We start from the raw sequence: 18,871 nt of genomic DNA, 5'->3' as shown, positions 1-18,871 counted from the left end.
GAATGTTTCTCGAAAGCCTTCTCTTAAAAAGGGTTTCTTTCAAAACCGAAATTCGGCAACAGTGCAGCACTTCAGAATAAGACTTTAGAAGAAAAAAATGTCTTCACAGGGAGGTGCGCGGCAGAATCATAAATCTCAGATATCAAAATGTTTTCTCTCCAAAGGTTGAGTAATAATTTTCCATCATTTCCTTGAGTAAATAGGCTATGTTTTATTTATTAGGTGGCATTTTCTTCAGGCACTCTGGCTTATTAAGTGTGTTTATTTTGAAGTCAAGGCCTGAGCGGTCTTTAAGGAAATTGTAACTGAGAGGTGTGTTGATATGAAAGTCTGAGGGTGGTTTGTCTCTGGTGATATGGTCCTGTTCTCCTCTCGCCTTCCCCCCAGCCAACGGATGTGGTCAACGTGTTGTATTCAGAGTGGTAAGAAATAAGATAGGAGAGAAACCTATTGTATAGATCCATCTCATTTATTGGCTTAGAAAAGAACAATTGTATCTATCTTCTTTGTCTCAGGAATAATATGAGAAAAAGTTTCGTGTCTGGAAAGTAACATTCATTTTCAATTGATCAATTAAAGTGAGTCTGAAGCCTAAACAAAAACAAAAAAAATCAGATACTGACCTAAGGAGAGGGGAAGGCTCTGAGTCCTATAGAGTCTTCCCGTTCCTCCTACGGTCCCTACGTTCCAGCGCTGGCTCCCTCGTTAGCAGTCTCCGATGGGTGAGAGACTGCTTACTTCTGCCTCTGCAGGAAGCTTTCGGCAACCTTCGGGAGCCTGAGTGCTCCCGAAGGCGGGCCGCTCCGTACTGTGCATGTGAGTGTGCGAGAATGCTTGCTCGTGTAAACGGCCTCCCAAAGACTGTTGAAGCCTCCAGCAGCGTGCAGTCTCCACTTATCGGTCAGAGACTGCTAACGGGGGTGTCAGTGGTGGATTGCGGGAACCGTAGGAGGAACGGGAAGGCTCTATAGGTCCCAGAGCCTTCCTTGGTTTTTTTTTTTAGGCTTCAGACTGCTTTTCAGGAGACATTTTATTTTAGACACTCTATCTCTGATTATTTTTCCCACTTAACCTTTTTTTTTTACAAGGTTTTCAATCCCTATGTTGCAGCATCACACGTCTCACCTATCGGTTGGGGGGATTGGGAGTGGTGGGGGACTTCATGTTAATGCTGCTCAAAAAAACGTTACTGACATTCTGCAGTCACATGACAAACGGCGCAAGGAGTGAAGAGATGAATAACCTGACAGATGCAAGTTACATTACATAGAAAGAATATCTTGAGTGGCAGATCAAAGCAAATGGCTGTTTTTCTGAATAACTTCATAATAATAATAATAATATCTTAAATCATAAACCTGAGAGGCAGGAGCACATGTTAGGGCCCACATCTCTGCACTCCCCCTGTTTACCAAATCAGTGTAGAACTCCACTCATTTCCAAAGAATGGCATAAGTGGAGTAGGGCGTAGGTGTTAGAGACATGCATTGAGCCTCTAAGCCATAGGTGTGTCTTGAGAGTATGTTTGAAAATTTCCAGGCTTGGAGCATGACGGACAGGCTGTGGTAGAGAGTTCCAAAGGAGAGGAGACACTTGTGAGAAGTCCTGGATGTCCTGGATGCAAGAGTGAGAGGTGGTGACCGAGCTGGTCGACAAGAGGGTCCTGTGGGAGGAGTGAAGGATCCTGGAGAGATGCTCTCTGGAGATTAATGGAGAAATGTATGAAGGGGAAAGCTTATGTTGAGCTTTGTATGATAGTGTTTGAAGTTTGAACTTGATCCTTTAGATGATTAGCAGTCAGTGGGGGGATTGGCAGAGAGGGGCAGCATCAGAGGAGCGGGAGGAAAGGTGGATATATAATGAGCAGCAGATTTGTTGGCTTTTTGTAAAATTTTTGGGTTAGTAAGCTCACTTTGTCCTCTTTTTATTCGACACTTAAACACAGTTTATGATAAACTTTAGGTGGCCACTAACGGTCAAATTTCAAGCGAAAAATCGTTAGAGTGATCAGAAATTCTGATCGGCAGAAAAATCATTCACTACACAATCAATGAACCAATCTTTGCTTCCTATCTATCACAACCAATCAAGAAAATCCAAATTTTGGTTTGACAAAAATCCAGTCGGATGATTTTTTTTATATAATCGTTCATAATCAATTGTGCCCATCAACTGACATTATTTTCAACCAATCCGATCAGAATTTCTTATCACTCAAATTTTTTTTGCTAGAAATTGGACTGTTAGTGGCCACCTTTAAGCACATTGCATCTTTCAGATCACATTGGACCATGAAGGGACATGGTTGCTGACTGGTCACTTAGGTCTATTGCACATTTATCTTATTGAATAGAAGTTTCTAGTCTCACAGATTATGGTGGCTCTGTACAATTGACAAGCTTTCCAGAGGTTCTGGAGGCGTAGCTAGCTTACAGAGACAACAAAGGAGGATTTGCATATTCAGCAGTGATGCATCATGGGAGACATCATAGGCTCACTCCATTGTGAAAAATCGCAAATAACTTCTGTTTTACGAAGGCACATTTCTGTTTTGCATAGCATTTTAGTTAGAGGGCTTTTTGGTCTTTTGTAGTCCCCTAACACACTCTTCTACTGGCTCTTCTACTGACCACATATGCTATTGCTCCGTTGTTATTGCCTGATTAAGCGGGATCAAACCTGGGAAACGCATTGCATATTTGGAGTTCATAAATAAAATATATTGACTGTCTTTACTACAGTCGTTGTGAGTCTACTTGGGGGAGGTAAGTCCACCACTGCCTCCTCTATTTACCAAGAATTTGGTTTTTAAGCTCATTTAGCTTCCTTTTATCTTTTTGGCGCCTCTGTTCTCCTGCATAATATTGAGTCCACCCTGGGTGGAGGGTTGAACCCCCTTTTTCTCATCTACAGAGAGCGACTTCTTATTCCTGAGTGGGGTCAGGAAAATCTCCCCACCTGCCTTTACAGTGGTTGCCTAATTGTAACCCTGGTTTGTGAGTATTAATATTTACTCTATCTAGTAACCATTTACCAGTACATATTACACTATTGGGGCTCTTGGTGTTTCTTGTTTTTACACTCCTAGAGTTCTGGTTCACCATAAAATTGCTGGGTAATCTGTAACTCTGGTCTCATTAGAACAAAGTGGCTTTTTAAGGGACAAATTAGCCGTGTGCTCCACACATGTACTCGTTGTCCGTTTCCCAAGAACAAAAGCCTGTGTATGTTTTGCTGGTGTCAGAGTTAAAAATGTAAGTAATTCTGTAGAGCCGGAAAGTTAGAGATGAGAATAACACCCGAAATTCCTTAGGGGCACTAAACGTATTTTAGGTGAAAGGGAGGTCAAGGTTGATTTGTAGGGCTGACAGTTATAATCTTACCGTACAAACAGCGAAAACTCTTTTATGTTATACATCAAGAGCCCCGTCTTGTGTGACGCAGATGGAAGGTTGTAAAATATAAAATACGCATAAATGAGGGGAATGGTCCCACCAGTACCATAGATAAAAAGAAGTAGACATACAGTATATATAAGTTGAATTATGTGTATTTGTTATCCATTGGTAGCTTGAGATGGACTCCTTTTCCTATAATAGATGTTTTATTGTTCTCACAGAATAACCTCTTGTGTTCTGGAGACACAGACTAACCAGCAAGCACATGGTGACCCAGAACTCATTGGGGTGTGTCACTCCAACCTGAATTATCGCAAATTCTTTGTGTTCTGGAGAGTGATGGAGGTTAGGTTGGTAGGCACTTTGAAGCAAACCGGTGAGAACTACCGTATATTCCGGCGTATAAGACGACCCCCCAACTTTTCCAGTTAAAATACTGTATAGAGTTTGGGAGATACTCACCGTATAAGACTACCCCTCTTCCAACGCACACCAAATAAAAATTAAAAAAACCATCATATACTGGTGCTATGTATGATCAGATACTGGTGCTGTACTATACGTGGTACCCAGTATATAGCAGTATATAGGTGATTGACTGGTTGGATTGGTCAACTCTCCCTCTCCCTAAGTGGATTGGTCAGCTCTTCCTGTCTCCCTGTTTATCAGAGCGGTATGGAAGAATAGATTACGCTGTGCCCATAAAACACGCCTCCTTCACCCTTCTAGCCCACCCTTGTATCCTATTTACCTCCCTCTCTGCCTCTCAGATCTTGCACATGTGCGCCTGCGCCGCTTCACTACAGTCCTCAGCAGCGAGATCTGAGAGTCGGTAACAGGATAGGATGTATCACCCGGCATCAATGACACCCGGCGTATAAGACGACCCCTGACTTTTCAGAAGATTTTCAAGGGTTAAAAAGTAGTCTTATACGCCAGAATATACTGTATTTTTGTAAATAAAAATAGATACTTACCTTGGCAGAGGAAAGCCTCTGGATCCACCAAAGGCTTCCCACATCCTCCTCCCGATCACTGATGCAGCGGTGGGACCTCCTGATGTTTGTGGCCATGCTCCCATACAGGAAGAAGCCTGAGCAGTAGTATGGACTGGCTCAGTTTTTGGCAGAAAAACCTGATCGGGTTCAAGCTGCTGCACATGCCTGAGCCCTCGACAAGCCCTTGTCAGCGATTTTCCGAACAGAACCGAAAGGTTTTGGACCTTGTAAATCTCCTCATGGGGGATTCTCGGGGTTTTCTTTGTTTTCAAAAGAATTTCCTGAACAGCATTTTAACTGGCAAAATAGTAAGATACCAGCCAGCCTCCCTACTCACTTGCACACTATTTTGTCAGTTAGACTTTGCAACTGGCATTCAGGAAATGCTTTTTAAGGAGGCAGTAGCCATCTGGAAGCACATGTACAGAGCCTGCCATTAAAGCCAATATCCAGCACAAAACTCAAAGAGAATCTATAATAAAAAAAAAACCCTCGGGGGGATACTTACCTCAGGAGGGGGATGCCTCTGGATCCTAACAAGGCTTCCCCCATCCTCCTCTGTCCCTTTGTTTGAGTGCCTGGACCCCCCTAACTACTGTGATCCTGGGTCAGATTTACCATAAGGCACTGTAGGCACGTGCCTACAGGCGCCTGATGATGGAAAGGCGGCTCACTTCCCTCCATGAGCTCCTCCCCCTCCTTCCCTATGCAGAGACCTGATGAGATAGTTAATAAGAGATTACTCAACCTGCTCTTGGCATTCAACTGACGACATCTCCCTTCAGTCGGGGGCACCTCTAGCTGCCTAATACTTGGGGGGCAACTCTAGCTACTAAATATTGCAGTTTCTTCAGGTACCTAATATTTCGGGGCACCTCTAGCTACTTAACGTTGAGGGTACGTCTGGCTACCTAATACTAAGGGGCACCTGTATCTACCTATGATGGGCAAGGGAAGTAAGGGGGGAGTGACAGCTGGGACAGCCAGCACACTTGCGGTGTGGTTCAGCAGGGCTTTTGTAGTTTCCAAGAGGGCAGAGTCTAAGGTGCCAGGACATCTGTGCCTATAGGCTCCTCTGAGGTAAATCCAGGTCTGGCAGGCTAGTGGCTATTCCAGGCATGGGCAAACTTGGCCCTCCAGCTGTTAAGGAACTACAAGTCCCACAATGCATTGCAGGAGACTTACAGCTAGTGTTGGGCGAACAGTGTTCGCCACTGTTCGGGTTCTGCAGAACATCACCCTGTTCGGGTGATGTTCGAGTTCGGCCGAACATTTTTAAGTTCGGGTTCGCCCCGAACTACTGAATGGCCGCCGAACAGGGCTGAACATGCCGCAATACGGCCCCCCTATGAGGTCGCAGGCATAAGGGGGGAGCATGCCCCGATCGCGGGGGGGGGTCGGAAATTCCCCCCACCCCCTCCGCTAGCGCTCCCCCCTCTGCCCGCTTCCCCATAAAAAAAGTTTAAGGCAAGTTAAATAGTACTTGGTGGCTGGCACTGGCAGTGGAGTGAGGAGGAGGAGGAGTCCGAGTAGCAGAGTGACGCGTTGAGGCCGGGCAGCGGGCGGTTCAGCGGTAGTACCCTTGTGGTACTTCCGCCCTTTCTCTGACCTCACGTCCTCTGCATACGAGGGTACGCGTCACGCGTACCCTCGTATGCGTCATCACGTAGAGGACGTGAGGTCAGAGAAAGGGCGGAAGTACCACAAGGGTACTACCGCTGAACCGCCCGCTGCCCGGCCTCAACGCGTCACTCTGCTACTCGGACTCCTCCTCCTCACTCCACTGCCAGTGCCAGCCACCAAGTACTATTTAACTTGCCTTAAACTTTTTTTATGGGGAAGCGGGCAGAGGGGGGAGCGCTAGCGGAGGGGGTGGGGGGAATTTCTGACCCCCCCCCCCCCGCGATCGGGGCATGCTCCCCCCTTATGCCTGCGACCCCATAGGGCCCCCAAAATGGGCATGTTCGGGGGTCCCATTGACTTCCATTGAGTTCGGCGTTCGGGCCGAACATGCCGAACATCTGGCCCATGTTCGGCCTGTTCGGCCCGAACCCGAACATCCAGGTGTTCGCCCAACACTACTTACAGCCACAGTCATGACTCATAAGGGCAAATGCATTGTGGAAATTGTAGTTCCTTAAGAGCTGGAGGGCTAAGTTTGTCCATGCCTGGGCTATTCCTTCAAGCTAATGGCGAAAATAGCCAAGCCTAATCAATCCGCTCTACTGCAGAGTTGCAAAGGACTGCATCTGCGCTGTGGAGCGGAAAGGGTTGTGGTAGGTAAATATAGCACAGCTTGTCAAGCCGTGTCGGGGAGGTTTCGGGGGAGTCAGCCCTGGATTCCCCCGAGATTCAGAGGACAGGGAAGCCTCATTGGGACCCTGAGGCTTCCCCCCTCCCAAGGTAAGTATCCCCCAGAGGGTTTTCTTTTTATTGCAGTCTCTTTAAAATATCATTTGATAGCTTAGCAACATGAAAATTATCCAAGTAAAACATTCTTTTGAAATTTTGATCACATCAGAGAAGAATATCTGAGGCAGTTTCCAGGCTGTTTGTGCAGGGCTAAGGGCTCTTTCACATTAGGGCAGACTTTCTGCGTTAACGCAAACGGAAGCCGTTTGCGTTAACCAAGGTAAGATGAAAGTCCATAGACTTTCATTTTACCTTTCACACTCGACGCTGCGTTTCGATGCGTTGCGGTTCCGACGCACCCGGGCGCAGTTTTTCCTCCAACGCACCCGCGAGCCGGCGGTTTACGACGGGTTTAATTACCAGCTACCACCGCTGATTGCGTCGCACCGCAGATACCCGACGACACGCCGCAGGCAGACAACGCGTGCAGGAGAACGGCTCCTGTTCGCGTTGTCTGATGTGAAAGAGCCCTAATGCTCCCTGTTGCACTGCATCATCCTGCTTTTCAGAATGCAAGGGTGTCAGAATTCTGATGATCGCTTGGCTATAAAGCCTTGATGAGATGGAATACTGTTAGAAGGAAACACTACTTGGAACTGTTCATATTTTGTATATATGCTGTATGATCAGGGATGAGCAGAAACTACGCCAGTGCAAATTTACGCATCGTAGTTTGTAGGGGAAGTTTCAAAACTACGCTTACGAATTTACGCATAGCAAAGTACTGCTATGCGTAGCTTACGCCCACTACGCATAGTTAACATGTGTATTGCGTAGTGAACTATGTATGCGTTACTCGCGGCCAATTTTCCGCGTGCGGTTGTATGCTTACAAATGTACGCGTTGGAAAGGGGAATGTACGCATAGAAGAATTCCTGGTACAGGCATTAAAGAGGAATTGTTGTGTAAATTTTTCTGCATACTATTATTATTATTATTTATTTATAAAGCGCCAACATATTCCGTGGCGCTGTACAATGTAAGAAAACAAGGGATACATATTGATACAGACAATGATATACATCAAATATGAACACTGATACAAAATACAGAACTGCTGATTACAATAGCAAATTTAACATGATGACTAAAATGTATAAATGTATAAGCAATTAAATTAATAATAACATTCCGTGACACAAAAGGGTGAGAGCCCTGCTCTTGCGAGCTTACAATTTAAAGGAAGCTTACAATCTAAAGGCATAAGCATCCGCATAAATTATGCTTCGCACTACGCATAATTGCGTATTTTAACGCGTAGTCTACGAAATGCATACAAAGCGAATATTTTATTTCGAAGGCGTAGTTTGCGAAGCGTAATTGCGTAAAACTATGCGTAGTTCCAGCGTAGCAAAGTTGACTGACTACGACGATCCCTGTGTATGATAAGCAAATACAATTTTTTTAATATAAAATCAAATACTGAGTGCTCTGATTCATTTCAAGGTACACCGTCAATCTATAATTACTGTTATAGAGGGTTCAGACCCCGCTACGCCAGATTTATATGATAGCAACGCATTAAGGGCTGGTCCTTTACTGAGTTAGCAATCATGAAAAAGGCAAGAACCGCTCAGGTTTTTGACAAGGGGGAGGGCGTAGACTGAAGCTATCTTAGAAGATTGCAGCCTATAGCATAGACAGTCTGTGGAAGCGGGAAGTGGACAATGTCTGGGTTCCCAAATTAGGTATTTTATAAGTCATTATTATACACCAACTAATCAAGAGCTTATAGATACACTAAAACAAGCTCTGCAACGGCTACACAGAAGTATGAAAATGTTTGTGTCTGGTATGAGGCTTTAGCCTCTTCAGCTGGGAAATCTCTATTATGCTGCACTCGTAGTAAAAAAAAAAGTAATTATCACTCAACTAATAGGAATAGAAGTAGCCAATAGAAATGTCAAGCATCAGCCACAGGTCCCATGAATGTTGCCCGTCACAGTTTGAGATGACATCGTCTTGGCTCAGCTCGTGACTTTGTTCGACAATACTCTGCAAACACTCCGTTTATTAAAACTGCGGTAGAAGCTGTAGGGATAGCGACACAGTCTTGTCTCATAACTGGCTGATGGCACCCAATGCAGCTCATATGGGAACAGTCACACTACTATGAGGTGGTAACTGATTGGTTGCTGTTTGCACAGCTAAAATGCAGGCTCTGAATTCAATGATTGATTTTAGCAGTTGTTGAGCAGAATCTACAATAATATTTACGCATTGGTGTTTCTTATAAAAAGCATCTTACACTACTAGGGACAGCATGGTGGTGTAGTGGTAAGTGCTCTCGCTTTGCAGCGCTGGGTCCCCGGTTCTAATACCAACCAGGGTATCTGTGTGGAGTTTGCATGTTCTCTCTGTGTGGGTTTCCTCTGGGCACTTTCTTTACACATCCCAAAAACATACAGATAAGTTAATTGGCTTCCCCCTAAATTGGCCCTAGACTACAATACATACACTACACGATACATAGACATATGACCAGGGCCAGATTTGTACTTCTTACCGCCCAAGGCCGACTATAACCAGCCGCCCCAACCGAAACCGTATCTCCACACACACACACACACACACACACACACACACACACACACACACACACACACACACACACACACACACACACACACACACACACACACACACACACACACACACACACACACACAATTTTGGGCCACTGGTGTCCTCTATTGCGGCTAGTGCCGAGGTCTCCATGGCAACGTGAAGTGAATCAATCACGTCACACGGAGGAACTGGTCAATAAAGCGATCTACAGGTGATGGGCGTGGTGGGAGCTGTCCACCACACACACATTGTCAAAAGTGGCTCACAATTGGACATTGTGTGGGGTCAGCAACATGTAAAAGTGAGTCCTGTACCCACTGCTGTCTCCAGGGTAACAGCGCTGGCCAATCAATAATTAAGAAATGGGTACTGTGAGAGGCTGCCTTCTGTATTCTCTACTATTTGCTGGTGCTGCCCCTGGTCCTTTCATCCCCCACACCAAGTGTATGAGACCCGGCCTTCTGTAACTGCCTGGAGCTGCTAGTCATTGGACAAGGTCTGGCTTTTTGCTAGTCACACACTCTTCACAAACATTTAATTAACGGACTGCAGCTGCCTGTAGCACAGCACAGGCAGATGCCAGCTGGTACTAATAGTGCAGTTATCCTGACCCCTTTCATTTTTTTGGACACTTGCAAACAATGCCCTGCAAATAATGCCCACTGTCTGCAGGCCGCCCCTTGTTTATCTGGTGCCCTAGGCCATGGCCTATGCGGCCTTGCCAGAAATCCGGCCATGCATATGACTATGGTAGGGATTAGATTTTGAATCCCTCTGAGGGGCAGTTAAAGAGAAACCGTGACCAAGAATTAAATCAGTAGCTGATACCCCCTTTTCCATGAGAAATCTATTCCTTTTCACAAACAGATCATCAGGGGGCTCTGTATGGCTGATATTGTGGTGAAACCCCTCCCACAGGAAACATGGTCCTGGCAGTTCCCTGTCTGTGAACCTCATTGCATTGTGGGAAATAGCTGTTTACAGCTGTTTTCAACTGCCAAAAAGCAGCAGCTACTTCCACTGACAACACCTGCCAGCATTAAAAATGTCACCAAATGCAAACACTTACTAAATCATTTATATATAGTTATTGTAAAAATGAAGCACTTTTTTTAATACATTATTTTCACTGGAGTTCCTCTTTAAGTGACAAGACAATATACTCTGTACAGAGCTGCGGAAGATGTCGGCACTTTATAAATACTAAATAAGAATTGTGTGTTGTACGGGCCTAGCACTAGCCACAAATATTTTAGGTGCAAATCATTTGATGGTGCTTTAGAATAACTTAAAGGTTCGTATGAATGTTAAATTGAACTTTAGAGAATTGATCACAGTATGCAAGGTCTGTTAACCCTCATACTACATGGAGGTGGTAAAAGTGGTCAGTGGTTGGCCAATCATCGTACCAGATCAGTGGCGTAGCTAAGGAACTATGGGCCCCAGTGCAAGTTTTACACTGGGCCCCCATAGCACTCTCTAGATAACAATTGATACGGCGCACCAAGGACAACCACAGTGTCAGAGGTGCAAGAAGGGGATGGGGAACAGTTTAATGATTATCACTATCCAAAGTATCTATAGAAGTGATTATTGCCAGTACAGGACCAATAGAGAGCTAATACTGCGATTGGGAAAGGGCCCTGTGGACCAGGGGCCCTGGTGCGGTCGCTACCTCTACACCCCCTATTGTTACAACACTGTACCAGGCTTTTGTAAGCTTTGTGAGTCAAACCCAATGAGTCTTCAGTCCAGCAGAGTAATAGGTGGTAAAACACAGCTACCAATCAGCTTTCTTCCTTCCCCAATCTGAGTCCAGTATGACAGACTCTGATTGGCTGCTGTGATTAGTTGTACTTTGCATATTATCTGTGATCTTTTTGTGACCCTTTTGACTTAAAAAAAAAAGTATTTTGCTATTGTTCAAAAAGCTAATAAGACTGATAAGAAGATAATCCAACAGCAGGGATGCTCAAATTCGGATTCGGGAGATACCCGGATAGTTGCAATCCGGATATCTCCCAGTAATGCTGTGCGGGGTGGGCTGGAGGGGGGTCAAGCTTTCCTCTCTGACGTCTTCTTCGCCCGTCCTTCGGCACCTCCCACGATGCGGTCCAAGCGCATCACGTGACTACAAACCCTTCCTCCTTTAACCCGAAAGGAGGAAGTGTTTGTAGTCACGTGACCGCCGCGTGGACCGCATTATGGGAGGTGCCGAGGTACGAGCGAAGAAGACGTCAGAGAGGAATGCTTGACCCCCCCCGCCCACCCCGCACAGCATTACTGGGAGATATCCGAAATGCAACTATCCGGGTATCTCCCGAATCCGAATTTGAGCATCCCTGTCCAACAGTTAGATTGACGTCTTATCAGCTTTTTGAACAATAGTTGTTCAACAATTGGGCTGCATAAAAGACCGCTGTTGAACGTGTGTATGGGACTTTTATATAGAGCACAGAGCAGTTATAGATCATTTGTTTTCTTTTTGCTTTCTCAGGTTTTATTTGCTCTGAACCAGACGTTGCTGCAGCATGAGAGTCTCCGGGCCGGCAGTTTCCAGGCTCCTTATACGACGGAAGACCTGATTAAACATTACAACTGTGGAGACCTGAACACTATTATCTTCAATCATGACAGCAATCAGGTACAGGCACACAATGATGCTGCTGTTGTAAACAGGGCCGGTTATAGACTGTCTTTTGCTGTCTTCGGCAAACTTGTGAGGATGCGCCCCGCATTTGGAATCGCAGAGAACCTGCCAATTTACTCTGCTTCATTTAATGTTCTCACATGACATGCTGCAGCTCATCACAATAGCACACTGGCTGGCTGTGAGTCTGTGACAGACTGCTCACCCTCGCCCACTCCATTCCTCCTCAGTCAGGACAGCAGTGCCACCTCCTCCCTTCTGCTGTGCAAGTCAAATGAAACACTGCTGCTCTCCTGCCTCCCCCCTCCTCACTCACTGTCAGACTCCTCACACAGCCCAACAAGCTGCTTTTCCCCAATGATGACCTCTTCACCTCACTCTCCTCTCACTTCTCCTCCTACTCTGACTGCAAGCTGTTAGTGTAAACACAGTAAAAACATGCCGCCCCTGTAATCTCTGAGCCTGATGCAAATCTTTCACTTTGCTTCATGAAGGAACCGGCCCTGGGTATCAAATGTTATTTAAAGGTTCCGGTACACTGCGCACGATTGTCTAATGACAAGTGGCAGTGTTCATGCAGGAACTAATCGCACTGTCTGATGGTCCTACCACTAGCCACATAAAACAGATCCTTCTTTAGGGTACGAGATACAAGTGACCACTCGACTGAAATCTTGCTCTATGCGCAGCAGGGGTGTGACTACAAATCATGGCCAACCGGCAAAACTTTCATCAGATGTTTCAGACATTATTGTCAGCTCTGACAAGATTAGCTGCATGCTTGTTTCTGGTGTGATTCAGACATTTCTGCAGCCAAACAGACCAGCAGGGCTGCCAGGCAACTGGTATTGTTTAACAGGAAATTAATATGGCAGCCTCCACATCCCTCCCACTACAGTTCTCCTTTCAGCTTCCCTTAGGCTTGTTGGGAGTAGGATTTTACGCTGCACAGCTTACATGCTTTCTGGTTATGCTAAAATCTCATTTAGGCTGGGTTCACACTAGGCAGGGTTGCAGGACGGAGCATGCGGTCCATGATGCTGGCGGTCCGTGATCCTGGCAAACCTGAACGCAAACAGATCCATGCTGCCCCAGTATACCTTTTTGATCCATTTGCGTTCCTTTTTTTTTTTGCCAAAGAACGGATGGAGGGGTATAGCAGCCAGGACAGGGTGGCAGCGGGGAGGGGAGCCGACCCCCCTCCCTCACTTGGGTCCCCTGTCCCCGCTACCCCCTCCAGCTACATGCGCAGAAATCGTTAAAATATAATGTATGCAGCGAGTGGGGATTCTTCTCTCCAATTCCACCGCTCGCCGCTAGACTTCCTACAATGTCGCCCTCTATACTTCGGAGGGCGGCATTGCAGGAAATGACGCGGTGAGCGGAGGAAATAGAGAGAAGGAAATCTTCCTCACTCGCTGCGGACATTATATTTTAACAATTTCTGCGCATGTAGCTGGAGGGGGTAGCGGGGACAGGGGGCCCAGGTGAGGGAGGGGGGGGGGATGACCCCGCTGCCACCCCTGTCCTGGCTGCTACCCCCTCCAGCATGGTGGTCCCCTCTCCCCCCACAGGCTCGGACACTGAAACAGATCAGTTTCTGTGTCCAAAGCTGCCTGTGTAGAGGGGAATCCGTTTTCCTATTGCCTGCCATTACCCCTCTGTGTATCAGGATTCAGATGCAACAGATACGGACCTTCTGTTCAGGTTTTGAAAACCAATCCCCGCAAACGCAGACGGATCCGTTTTTTGTTTAGATGAAGACTGCTGCTATTTTTAACATTGCTATCCGTGGCGCCGATTTTGATCAGGTTTTAAAGACTGAGCCACGGTTACATTTCCGGACCTAGTGTGGACCAGCTCTTACCCCAAGTTCAAATTGTGAGCGAATAAAATGGTGAAATATGAATATGGTGGAGGGATGTTTTGAATGTGAAATTACTGTGAATTCTAGAAAGCGTACTTTTCATTGCCTGTATGCTTTACTGTACCTACTGTATGCGACGGTATCGCAGTGTTAATGTGTGTTACCACCTTTTTTTGCATTGCGTTGTAATGCTGCGTTGTGGCAACGTCCCACTGTGAATAAGCCCTCACTGTCAGTTCTATTCATCATTCTCACTATAGTGAAACACAAACAAAAAAAACACACACCCAAGTTCTAACATAATAATAATAATAATAATAATAATCTAGAATAAGTTGCATCACCAATTGAAAGGCGTGGCCTTTTTGGGCTTGATTTAGTCAGCATTTGCCCGTTATAAAATCTTTACTCTCCCTGATTCACATTCTGTCATTTATCACATGGCGACATCTTTACTGCTGGCAGGTGCTGTCACTGAAAGGAGATGCTGCTTGCTTTTTTTGGCAGTTGGAAACAGCTGTTATTTCCCACAATGCAACAATGCTCCCACAGTGTGATCTCAGAATCATGGTCCTGACATCACGCTGTGGGAGGGGTTTCAACACAATATCAGCCATACAGAACCCCCTGATGAACTGTTTGTGAAAAGGAAAAGATTTGTCATGGGAAGGGGGGTATCAGCTACTGATTGGGATGAAGTTTGATTCTTGATTACGGTTTCTCTTTAAGCTTGGGACTAGAGCAGGCATGGGCAAACTTGGCCCTCCAGCTGTTGAGGAACTACAAGTCCCACAATGCATTGCAGGAGTCTGACAGCCACAGTCATGACTCATAAAGGCAAATGCATTGTGGGATTTGTAGTTCCTTAACAGCTGGAGGGCCAAGTTTGCCCACGCCTGGACTAGAGGGAGGAGTCAATGAAATGCTAATAATTCTGAGTTGATGCAAATTGGATACCAATTATTTACAACTTTATACAGCTTATAAATAGAAAAATTGACTGCATTCGATCCAATTCCAAGCTATATAAATTTACATAAAATTGAATGCATTTGATTGATCCAATTCCATTTGCATCAAATTGGAATTCACAGCATATCCTTGGCCATCGTTACCTGGGGCTGAATTTTTAACTAACCAGGAACACCCACAAAACTATTTTCCGGTGGAAAAAAATGTCCCGCCTGTTTTTGTCTCTTATTACATTTGTGTGTTAACTCCCCTCCCCCCCACTACCGCTCATTTTTTTGAAGCTCCTCCTACATCCTATAAACCCTGTAAAAAACAGAGGAGTATATATTGTAACTCCCAACTGTCACTTTTTTTTCGGAGGGACAGTTTCTCTTTGAAAGCCCAATCCCTCTGTCCCTCTTTCAGGACTGATGAACAGAATCCGATCTATGTGATTATAAGTATTTTTTTAACTGAAATAATAATAATAATAATTATTATTATTATTTATATAGCTCCAACATCTTCCACAGCGCTATACAGAGAATACAGTATTGTCATTTTGTCCCTCACATGGTACTTAACCACTTGAGGACCCACCCTTTACCCCCCCCCCTTAAGGACCAGCGCTGTATTCTGTGATCTGTGCTGGGTGGGCTCTACAGCCCCCAGCACAGATCAGCGTGCACGCAGAGCGATCAGATCGCCCCCCTTTTTTCCCCCCTATGGGGATGATGTGCAGGGGGGGGGTCTGATCTCTCCTGCCTGCCTGAGGTTTGCGGGGGGGGGTTGGGGACCTCAAAGCCCCCCTCCGCGGCGACATTCCCCCCCTCCCTCTCCTACCTCCCTTCCCCGGAGATCAGAGGCTGCACAGGAACGGATCTGTCCTGTGCAGGCTCTAACAGGCTCCTGCCTGTCATGTGACAGCGATCCCCGGCCGCTGATTGGCCGGGGATCGCTGATCTGGTACAACGCTGCTACTGTTAGCAGCGTTGTACAAATGCAAACAAAGCGGATTATTTCCGCTTGTGTTTACATTTAGCCTGCGAGCCGCGATCGGCGGCCCGCAGGCTATTCATGGAGCCCCCCCGCCGTGAATTGACAGGAAGCAGCCGCTCGTGCGAGCGTCTGCTTCCTGATTAATTAGCCTGCAGCCGGCGACGCAGAACTGCGTCACTGGTCCTGCAGCTGCCACTTTGCCGACGCGCGGTATGAGTGCGCTGTCGGCAAGTGGTTAAGAGGCACATACCCAAAATAAAATATCAAATATAAAACTCAACACACAACCTTAGTGGATAAAATTGGCCGTAAGGCGTTGTTTATTGCGGTTTTCAAATTAAAGTTGTTCGATACTTTTATTCAATTAAATACTTCAAATATTAATTCAACCTTAACTTTATTAAAACTGTAAAAAACATAAATAATCCAAAGTTAAGCATATCAAAACACACATCATAGTCGAACAACTACTAAAGTACTTAGCCCGCCCACCACCGTGGGCAACTTTTACAGCCAATAAAGACAATAGCCTACAACAGTCCAAAATCTGAGAAGAGGGAGGGTGGGAGGTGGATCGCAGCTTGTCCTGACAGACACTGAGGAGAGAATGACAGCATACCCTGAGCTGTGACAGGAGCTCAAAGATCATTGGCTGCCGATAACCTCACTCCTTCTGACAGCTGCCAATCAGGATTAACTCCAGGTACTCTTTGCCCAGATACCTGGCAGCCTCAGATATCACCAGCCAGCCCCTGAAAGAAAGGAGGGAAAAACGGTACCACAGAAAGGACCAAGTGTATAAGCATATACATATATACACGCAATACCATAGCCTGTATTTTGTGTGGCCACAAAGTCCCAAGAGACCCTTACTCCATTATGTCGCTCAGGCCTTACAGGAGCTCACAATGTAATCCCTACCATAGTCATAGTCATGTGTCCATTGTGGTCTAGGGACAAGCCAATTCATTTATCTGTATGTTTTTGGGATGTGGTAGTAAGTCGGAGTGCCCGGAGGAACCCCAAACAAACTTTGGGAGAACATACAAACTCTTTGCAGATAGTGCTCCAGCTGGGATTGTAAGCGCTGCTAACCAGTGTTTAATTGACTCGATGATAGAAACGACTAGTGTGGTTTGAATTGTATTTTGATATGCATAAATAGGGGTGTGGTGTAGGCGTGGTAATAATTGTGATAGGGGGCGTGTCTTAAAGGTGTCCTTCGTGTCTAAAGGTGTCCCACTTTCTTATCTCAAAAATGTGATATATATATATATATAGAATATGGAATCATGCAGTAACTATGTGGTAAGCTCTGATAATAAAACTGTCATGATGCCTAAGCAGCTCTCTGGCTTATGGGAGACTCCTAAGTGGAAGCAGAGTTGAGGGATCTGAGCAGCAGATGTTCTGGCCAGGGGTTGGATCATCCAGAAACGAAACGCTAAATGAGATTCTGATGCTCGCAGCCCTGTAATGAGGTAGAGACAGGGTGAAAATGAGAGGGCCTCTGTCATGGGGAACGACTTCATTTATGGCAGATAAATCGTGCATTGATATCATAATCAGATCATTTCCAGATTATCTTGTCAGCGCATGGATTACGTGGGTATTGATTTGCAGAGCTAGGACAACCATTGAAGCAAACCAGTGTCAGAGCTAAGCTATAGATACAGAGTATATGATTAAAAAAATTCAAAAAGAGGTGCTGTGTCTAGAGAAAACTGCATGTCAGACGATGATCACAAGCTCTGAAGATAAAGAGTGAGGATGTTACGAAAAAAACATTTCCTGTAAACTCAAGACTTTACCTACCACGGAGGTGATATGCTGTGTGCAATTCCAAACTGTGTTCCAAAGCCCTGAAGACTGACAGCAACCCCTCACATCCAGGCCACCGCTTCTTCTGCCGACTTCCATCAGGCCGGAGGTTTCCTGCCATCTTCACCAAGACCTCAAGGCACAAGAACAGTTTCTTCCCCTCGGCTGTCAACCTCCTGAACTCGCTCCATGCCCTCCCCCCTTAGGTTTTCACTGCTACCGATAGATCATATCTACAGTGCTGTATATTGTGTTGAGCAGCACAGTGGCATACTGGTTAGCCCTCTTGCCTTGCAGTGCTGGATCCATGGTTCAAATCCCAGCCATGTCAACATCTGCAAGGAGTTTGTATGTTCTCCCTGTGTCTGTGTGGGTTTCCTCTGGGTACTCTGGTTTCCTCCCACATCCCAAAAACATACAGATAAGTTAATTGGCTTCTCCCTAAAATTGGCCCTAGACCAGTGATCTGCAAACTTGGCTCTCTAGCTGTGAAAGAACTACAAGTCCCACAAAGCACGTACCTTTATGAATCATGACTGTGGCTGTCAGACTCCCACAATGCATTGTAGGACTTGTGGATCCGAGATAACCTTTTCATTGCATAGTGGTGTTCCTTTTATATATAGTTTATAGGGCATTCCTCAAGCAAATAGTTTTTTTTTCTGTTTTAAAGAGACTCTGTAACAAAATTTTCAGCCTTAGTTCTTCTATCCTATAAGTTCCTTTGCCTGTTCTAATGTGCTCTGGCTTACTGCAGCCTTTCCTAATTGCACAGTGGCTGTGTTATCTCTGTTATATGATCTAATCTGTTTTCTTCTGTTGGCTCTGTCAGGCTAGGCTGGAATGTGTGGAATGTGCAGGGCTTCTTGTGATTGGATAGAAGCGATACACACCCTCTGCAGGCTCTGTATGACTCACACACTCTGCTTATGTAAACCTATCACAATCTGGTTAGTTTGTTTGTAAATACTGCCTAAAACTGTTAATTACAAGCCAGGATTGCAGCAGAGAGTGGCAGAAACAGCACAGAGGGGTCCAGGAGAACATAACGAATAGAATGGTATGCTTTTTGCTATAAAAATTTTAGAGTACAGATTCTCTTTAATACTCAAATTCCCTATAAACTAAACAAGCCTCGCCCACAGCTCCTTTTGTGCCTTGGCACTCTTAGAGCAATGTAGCAAGGGCTTATGAGAGCTCAGTCTGG

General features: G+C 45.6%; 1 protein-coding gene across 1 annotated transcript in view; it reads left to right on the top strand.

The window, feature by feature from the left end:
• Positions 1 to 18,871, top strand: part of TRABD2B (TraB domain containing 2B) — a 347,449-nt gene that overhangs the window by 153,263 nt on the left and 175,315 nt on the right. The window contains exon 3 of the mRNA XM_068242431.1: positions 11,874 to 12,020. Within this exon, the coding sequence (XP_068098532.1) occupies positions 11,874 to 12,020 (147 nt within the window). The remainder of the gene's footprint in view (positions 1 to 11,873; positions 12,021 to 18,871) is intronic.

This window comes from Hyperolius riggenbachi, chromosome 6, assembly GCF_040937935.1.
Source record: "Hyperolius riggenbachi isolate aHypRig1 chromosome 6, aHypRig1.pri, whole genome shotgun sequence".
NCBI classification, from domain to species: domain Eukaryota; kingdom Metazoa; phylum Chordata; class Amphibia; order Anura; family Hyperoliidae; genus Hyperolius; species Hyperolius riggenbachi.
This window is presented reverse-complemented; position numbering and strand designations above follow the sequence as displayed.